Raw genomic sequence first — 9132 nt, forward strand, 5'->3', positions numbered from 1 at the left:
GCAGGGGGGTTAGACTAGATGACCTTTAGAGGTCCTGTCCAACCCAAACTATTCTATAATAATATTTTGTTATTTTTGCAAAAAATAGTACCCAGACAGTAAGAAGATATTTTATTTTGAGATGGTTTTAAAAAACGTTTTATTGTCCACTATGTGTAATATGCCAGTAACCACCGCGTATAAAGGAAGCATTCAGAATATTATGTATACACGAATAATAAATATTCTAAGATTTAACATTTTAAGATTGATAAGACTTTCTCTTATGTTACTGGTAAATAGACCTGATTTCTGAAAATGAGAATACTCTTGTGATTGAGGGATTACTATACTAATTCTATTATATTCTAATAAGTAAAAAGATAAAATATTTTTATCATATTAAGAATCTAAATTATTTACATACAGTGCACATCTCAGTATGTATTATATTCTAATAAGTGAAGGGGATCGGGTTAATTTGAATATGCAAGTACCAGTCAATGTTCATGTTCCCATGAAAACAGATATCTGTAAAAAGCAAACACTAAACAGAATAAACCTATAGTTAGAGGATTTTAATTTAAACTGTAAACTGTAAAGCTGAAGATAAACGCATTGAGCTGAATATCTTTGCTAAGCTCAAATAAACATCTTGAATGCCTTTTCACAATTACAGAGCAAAGGCGTTTGAATAACAACACACTGCGTTATCAGTAGCTACAACAAGTAATTCCAATTTGCACTACATCATCTCATACTTACTGTGAGGGTTTTCCCAGGTCAAAGCTCTTTCTACTTCTCCACCTTAGCAATTTGATAAAATTAAGACTCGCATTGAAGATTTTTGTCATGATGAAAAACCATTTTGTAGAATATATCAATGGGTAGATCTCCATTTGGATCTGCATATTTCAGGGTTGTCATCGGAGTACACAAGGTGTTGGTCTGATGGCGAAAAGGTGGATTTTCTGCAAGAATTATCTTCACTGTATGCTGTCAAGAATGAGAAACAGAATTGTTAAAGAACCTTTACCAAAACAATAAAGTAAAAACCTAGTTTTCAGTTAAACAGAGGAAAAGTAGAAGAATGAAGTGCTAGAATTATGTAAAACCTTTATGTAGTTTTATTAGAATTTCATTAGAATTTTCTCTTAAAATATTTTTAAGGCCATAAGAAGTACTTCTTATTTATTCTTAGTCCTATTTCTGTTTATGTATACCACAGTGATAGCACCTCACACCCAAGTATCCTGAATACTCCTCCAAAATTATGCCTATATGCCCATAATAGGTAGATCCTTTCTTTTACAGTTCCCTGGGAAAGGATCGGAACAGTGCACTTTGCAGCAAGATCTGGGAATCTTTGGTTGACACTGAAACTATTCCTTAGCAGTAAGTACCCGAAATCATCGTCCCCTTCCACAGCTTGCCTAAACTTGTCTTCCTGCAGGAAGCCCCAAGCACCAGAAGCTATGTCCATGTATCTTCTACTGTGCCTTGGTGGTTTGGGATAGCTAAGTGAACGTCACATTAGCAGAGGAATTATTAGTGAGATGGAGGGGAGAGCGGCTTTAAACAACGGTGGAAACCCTGTGTAGATGTGTGGTAACAATGCAGAATGTTCAGACTTCACCAGGTGATGTATAAGTGCATCTAATACGTCAGTGGTATTTAAATTACAATTCATAGTTGTCTTCGATACTTCAAAATAAACTCTTCTAATATTCTGAAGGGTTTTGTTTAAAACTCTCGAGATTCTCTTGAGTTTTTAAAAATAATTTTAAATTGTGTAAATTAAATTTAATTAAATCTAGTGCTTCTACCAAAAAACCCCACCAACCAACCAGCGCATTTGTAAATTACAAAGAAAAAAAAAATCTGAGGAAAAAGAAGGTGCAGAATTGTTGATGAGTTACCTCTGCAACATCTTCAGCACTTTGTCCCAGGCTCTTGAAAATTTGTTTGTAATTTTTAAGGTAAATATTAGTAAACATCTCAGCTGTTTCCTCATCTGCAGCTGAAAGATCCATTTTCATTCCATCTTCAAACACTTTTCTTTCAAACTCTGTAACCACTGGGCCTGGTTCAATCAAACTTAACCTGTTCAAAAAGCAAAGATATACTGGTTATTGACTAGCCTCCGTGGGAAATACACCTCTCTACCCTTCTCAAAAAAGAATATTGAAGAGTCGCGCTGTGAGTACACGTTAGCAAGCAATATTAAACAGTTCATTCTGAAAAGGCAATCCATACCACATCATTGCTCTCATGCTCCTACCCATCCACACGTAGCAGTAGAAATCTGCTTAGCTTTAATTTCAGGGAAGTGCTGTACCTTAATTCATGGCAGAAGTGAGTGCAGTCGTTACCTGCTGGCTCACAGCTGTGGAACCAAAGGAGGATTTATCCACAAAAACTTGTATTATATTAATTATTAAGAAAAATAATTAGAGGATCATAACAAAATTCATTACTTTCTGGACAAAATCCTACATAGATTTCTTTATTATAGCTTCCCCATGATAATACCAGAAGTAGCTGAAAGAGAGGGGGGAATTGCACAAACATGGATTTTCTTCGTCGAGCTGGCAGTGTTACATAACTCAAGATCCCTCCACAATATTATAATGAAATACAATATAGAGAATTTTGCTGCCAAATCTGGAAAAATTTATTTTGCTCAGTAGTATATTATAGCAAATCACTGAAATACAGTTACTGGCCAGTTCTTTCCCGGCAGTTCTTTCTCAGTCAGTAATTACTCCCAGCCACAATGTTCACCTAGACACTCTTTGGGATAGGACCTCTTCCTAGACTTGAGTTCTGGTCAGGCTCTTCTTTACAACTAAATCAAGCTATTGACCTTGATAGCAGAATTCCAGCTGCCGCTGGAATTAAAGCCCTTTCTCTTGCATCACTCTTCACACTGGACCTTGGACTTTTCCTATTCTTCTTTCTTTTTTTTAACCTTCTTTTTGCTGTATCTTACACTCTTGAAATCTTATTATCAATTCTGGTATAGCCTGTGTATCATTTACAATATATTTATTTTAAAAGTATGCAAAACCACCGTTTGGATGCTGCCTTGTCTCTGAAATCCCATGACAGTAGCCGTCTCTTCTCCCACAGCACAAGGGCTAAATGCTTAGGCACACAGAGATGCAATGGATATTTAACAATTGTTGGACTACACACAGAATAGCAGCAGAATTACATGAATGTGAATATACATGTGACAAATCAAACCCCGAAGTCCCACAGACGATGAACAGGACCATTCTCTTAAATACTGTCTTAAACATTAAGAAATAGTACACCACATTCTTCTCAATTTCCTCCCACCTCCTGTCATTATAGGTATCTCGCCCTGTGTTCCATTCTGATGGATTTCCACTTGCTCTCTCTCTATGATAAGCCCTTGAACTTTTTTTATCTGTGAATTGCCGAAGAAGTCTGTTATCCTTTCTAAAGGAAAATATTACAGGTTGATACTGTAATTTTATTCCTATGATATTGTATGCAAGGATCTGTTTTCAGAAGTGTTACATAAACTGTATTTTATCCAAAGCTAAACAGCCTTTAACTGATCAAGAGAACATGTTTATTTTAGCATCTAGACCTTTTTATTTGCTTACATAGTGTGAAGAATGTGGACATTTCTATGCCTTTTGTGATGTACAATTTCCATAGGTTCCTCAATCTGTTTCTCCTAGATAGCAGCAAGCTTTAAAAATTTGTTTGCTAGCTCTGAATATATTTAAAACTATCTAAAATACAATTTACACCAGTGGATCAATACTGCAGTTTGAACTTGAGTGCTTGTATAGCTAAACTTTCACAGAATCCTTCCACAGCAAACTTAGATGCAGCATAAACATCATTAAATAAGATACCTGATGGTATAAACAAAACATCCTGAGAATGTGATTGTATTCAACATACTAATAGTTTAGTTTAAAAAACTCTTCTCTTTTCCCAAAATTTCTACAGTCTTGCTGGGAAAGCATTAGAAAAATCCTTGTGTATACTGAATCTAAATGCTGATTTTTTGCATACGTTCTCAAAATTGCTTATTCTAGGAAAGAATGCTTGACTAATGCTTTTCCTCCTCCTAGCTGATGCTGTGATCTCTTTGGATGATATTAAATATTTTGTAGTCTAAGGTATGAAAGCGTCCATAACATACAATACCATCTGCATCATTTATCAGCAAGGCTTTAATAGGCTATAGATCAACAGAGAAGCTCAGTGCAGTGCAGGAGATAGGATTACGCAAGAGATCCAGCTTACATCAGAGTGATTTAGAAAAAGCACTCCGTCAATCCATTTAGGTGGATGGTAAGTATTGTATTAAACAATAACAACTCTCGCAGTTTGACTTAGCACCCTCGCTCACCAGAATAATCCAGGTAAGATCAATGCCACTGTTGTAACAACTGAATCAAATACAGTTAGACCGGGTGGAACACATAAGTAGGAGCGCCATTATCCGTGGCTAAAATTAGACTCTGTGAGAGTTTTAGGAGAGGAGAAACTTTACAAAGAGGTGGTACAGTTGTCCAGGACACGATTGGATTTTATTCCATTATTTTGTGCAGAGTGTAGAAAGCATGTTTGTCTGTCCCCATAATCTTTTGCAATAGGAAAGCGAAAAGCAATGCTACTAAACCCTCTTTTCCAGATAACAAAAATAAAATAATAAAATTTTCAAAAATAAGTAAAAGTAATCACTTTGAGTTAAAACTCTAAAAAAAAAATTCACTGTGCAGGTTTTGTTGTTAAATTGTTTTGAGAGTAACTGTGTAGTAACATACTGCCTAGATGTATAAAAAACATCAGGTCTGTGCTGCGCTTTTTATAGTTGAACTTCAGCATTACAGAGCACAATAGTTAGATATGCTAGCTCCTACGGGTTTTTTTGTTTTGTTTTGTTTTCAGATAAAAAGAGGTAAGCTTTAGATTTCGAATACTGAACTCTTAGTTCAAACGAACAACAAACAAAAAAAACAACTTTGCCTTGTATTCCCATAACACTGCTTATTATAACTATATGCCTGCTCTTTCTCCTCTTCGTGTCAGGCAAAATCTCCTTCGGGAGTCAAACCGGTCCAAGGAAGTTGGTATCCATCACAGTTTTCATTTCATCTATGGTCTGACATTCAATAGGTCCAATGAGCCCCATTCCAGCATTACTAACTGCACAAAATGGAAGACAACAGCGAGCAGTAACGTCCGTAAACATTAACTTGTAATCTTTACTGGAAAGCATTTGAAAGTAAAATGAGGATTAAGGATTAAATGATCCTTAAATAATTCTTAAAGAAAGGATTAAAAGATGTTATTCTGTCACTAAAGCTTTGCAAATACACTTGACACTTCTGTATTTTTTATTTTTAATTATGCTTTTAATCCAATTTAAATTATGCGATATTTTGCATTTTAACTAATTTATTTCTGATTAGTCCTTTTTCTTTAAATTATAAAGAGATTACAGAAAAATGAACCAAGAATGATCTATATTTGTTTCTGTGCTTCAATAATTAATCAAAGTAAAGGCAGGTCCATAGTTTTCTGTTAGAGAAGATTTAATAGTTGATAGTGTAAAGCAATTTCCATCTTACTACGATATTTTTTTTTTTTAGCACAACAGTATGAATACACTTCTCATTGAAAGATTTGTGAAGTACAATTACAATTCTCAATACAAAATCAAAGTATCCTTACTTTCTTTGCATTTGTTCTTCTACTTGCTAGTTCCCAAATGCTGTTGCTTTCTTACTACAGAGGGCTGTTGCCTTCATTGTAAGTAGGGCTATGCTTCATCGATAGGGCAGAAATTCTTGTTCATGAAGATGTCAATTTAGGCAAAAGTTCTCTTCTCACATTTACTAAAAACCGTATCATCTTATCCAAGACACTTCTCTGTGATCAAGTTTCTCCTTTGTAAACAGGGAAAATAAGCTTCCCTACTTCATAGAAGCATGGTGAGATTTAATCCACTCATATCTGCATGAAGCCTTAAGAATCTTGAACAGAATACACTATGTGATTATTATTACTTTGATCATTTAACAAATACACTAATTAAACTTCTCCAGGGTATCTGAGAAGATGTTAAATAGAAAACTGGTATCCGTTCATAGCATACACAGTGTGTACTTGCCTAGGACATCAATCCTTCTGTCAGGGATACTATTCACACAAGTTTTAATAGATTGTTCATCACAGATATCCAGTTGTTTAATTTCGAGGGTTTTGCCCAGCCTGCGACCTGCAGCTTCCTCGAGTGGCTCCTTCTTGGCCAGATTCCGCATTGTGGCATACACTGCAACACACCAGAAGCCACAGTTATCAGAAATAAAACCTTTTCTGTGGCAGTCTTACTGAGAAGTATTAAAGAACATTGCTTTTACATCTGTATCTTAAATATCAGTGACAGAACCCAGATAAAAACTTAAAATAGAAATAATTTATTTTCAACATCTATTGTCACTGATTTCCCAGAGTCTGGTTCTGAAATCTTCAAGAAATTCAAGAGGAGAATTAAACCGCTATGCACAATGAAGAACATGAAGATAATATGATCACCAAAACTTTAAATAATGGGTATCAAGTTATGCCACTGAATCATTTTTAGGTACCTAAAACCTAATTTTGGATTCCAGATAGCCTTTTTTTGTTTTTTAAATCACCGTCAACATGTTTAGCAGAACAACCATAATTTTATTAAAAAGTGGAAGACAGATGCTTCTTCTGTCAAAATAGAAATTAGTTTTATCATTATTGTGGCCTAATTACCCAGAAAACTATGAATCTGCATGCAGTCAGTTAGCAGTAAAATACTGTGAGAGTAAGTGTGAGAAACTGAATTACCACAGATTGCTGTATTTGCCTTGCCATCCATTTTCAGTCATAGCAAATATCCCATTTTGCAGCAGAAAGACAAATCCCAGCCCCTTTGTTCCACCCTCTTATGCCTACACAGGGTTGGAATAATGAAACATGCTTTAAGGAAAAAAGTGCAAATTTAAGAACTGTTTTCCTAAATTGATTTCTTTGGTCCTCAAACAGGCATGTACGTTTCATTCAACAAAGATTTTAGTAGCCAGAAACAAAGCTCACTGCAACGGTGAATGTATATGCAAGGTAGCATGCTGCAGACATGTTTTTATACTATTGTCTGGGGGTTTTTTTGTAAACTATTCAGTTCAAATAGCTGTTCAGCTTCAATACAGGTACAGAAATATCATCTGCTTACAGCAGTATATTTTCACTGTATTGTATTTTCATGATAGTAGGAGGGGGAAAACTAATAAGAAAGAAGTCACCAAACTGAATACAATCACCTGTTAAATCACAGAGGGGGGAAAAAAAAATACTGCCTTGAAGATCTTTTTATAAAGATAAATAACAGATACATTTTTACCTTTAAATCTTTTCTGCTCATCGTTTGCCATTTTTACAGCTAAGGCCAGTCCAATTCCTGAGGAGCAACCTGTAATGAGGACATTTCTTCTTGCCATTCTTTGCACTGTGTGGTTCAAGCAAGAGCTCTTGTTCAGAGGAGCAACAACCTAAATGTAGCTACAGTATAATGTCATTGGCCTTTAATACTATCTCCAGCTTTCCTGAGTCAACAAATCTGAAAATACACACCTGGACCCTGCATGATTAAGGGATAATCTCCAACTAGACAAAAACAGAAGCAAATGCTCCTGCATGAGCTTACAATCTGCATTACCAACATGGACTATATTTAATACCAAACTTGATTGATCTTTAAAATTAGACATTTGTAAGCTACATGGACTTTTTTAATAGCGGAATAAGCAGTTTGCGTACTACTAGCTGGAAAAGCCTTGCCACAATTGCAATCAGTCTGTAGTGACAAGTCCTCCACTCATGTCTACGGAAAGTAAACTGCACCCAAATAGGATCCGTCTGCTAAAGGTGTTCAGGCTTCCTACACTTACAGCACCCTCCTCATTCTTTTGCAACAGAATGACAAATGGATCTCTTCCCTGATGCCTTACTATTATAAGAGTCCTAATAGGCTTTACAGAAAAAGTAAATTGAAAAATGGGATGCGGATTTGGAAAGAGCCAAGTTGTTTGTCTAAATTCTTCACATTTCTTTTTGGCACTGTTCCCAACGAAGAACAGAGAAAGTAAGCAAGTATGCCGGCAGTGAAGAACAGCCAGGAAGTTGTTGAACAGACCAGCTTCACTACATCCTTGCTAACACTGAAATCCCTTTCACTTTCTATTCACTTTCTAAAACGCTTTCTATTCACTTTCTAAAACAGTTTCTATTCTCCAACTTACAAGTTGGAAAAAAAAATTAAAAAACCAAATCAGAACTAGCATGGTGTCTGACTCCGTTTTAGTTTTGGAGAAAATATTCCAGCAACTTTGCATACAAACTCTGAATTAAACAGAGGGACACTTGGACTGGCAATTTGGTTCAGTTCACGTTTAGTGTACAGTAACTGTAGGCATACTACATTCAGAAAGAAAATCAGTCTCTTGTGAAATTTATAACCCATCCTGAGCGACAGAAAAAGAACGACCTTAATAAGCCATTAGCCTTCTGAACAGCATTCAGCTAATTGCAATGCCATTATACACAGAAAAATGTTTTCCAAGATTCAATAACCCCATGTTAACACAATGCAGTTCAGAAGAATGAACTTAGTGTTCCAGGATTTGCATAGATGTAAATTGGTTAGTAACTGAAGAAAAGTAGGACTCTACAGAAACATTTAACTGAAATTATATTAGGAAAAAAAGTCCCTCCTTTCCAAAACAAATAAATTCACTTGAACGGTATAACAAGTGGAATCATTAACTTCTCAGGCAAGCAACAAAATAGCAAGACAGCATCTAAAGTAAATGAGAAAATGTAATTATGATTCTCCTTATTTATCAGATTTGACCCACGTGTTTACCAGAGAAGTTAGTATCCAGATACACAATTATAGTGCAAATGCTATTTAGCTGATTCAGATATTAGGCAAATTGCTTTTGCTGCTTATGCACATTTATATTTAGTGCATGTGGGAGGAGCAAGCAAGGCTTTATGCAACAGTATGTTAGGGGAATTCCACTAGTGTTGTGATGCAACTGTAATTACAGAATGGTTATATTTTCC

At 35.5% G+C, this 9132-nt stretch overlaps 1 protein-coding gene across 1 annotated transcript; it reads right to left on the reverse strand.

The window, feature by feature from the left end:
* Positions 1–740: 740 nt before the first annotated feature.
* Positions 741–7505, reverse strand: LOC103908161 (retinol dehydrogenase 8-like). The gene is given in 7 exon segments (XM_019474907.1): positions 741–827; positions 829–975; positions 1899–2082; positions 3782–3875; positions 4999–5178; positions 6146–6307; positions 7409–7505. Coding segments are annotated over 7 exon segments (951 nt in total).
* Between the last annotated feature and the right edge of the window lie 1627 nt (positions 7506–9132).

Source organism: Aptenodytes forsteri, unplaced genomic scaffold, assembly GCF_000699145.1.
Source record: "Aptenodytes forsteri isolate BGI_AS27 unplaced genomic scaffold, ASM69914v1 Scaffold237, whole genome shotgun sequence".
Lineage (NCBI taxonomy): Eukaryota > Metazoa > Chordata > Aves > Sphenisciformes > Spheniscidae > Aptenodytes > Aptenodytes forsteri.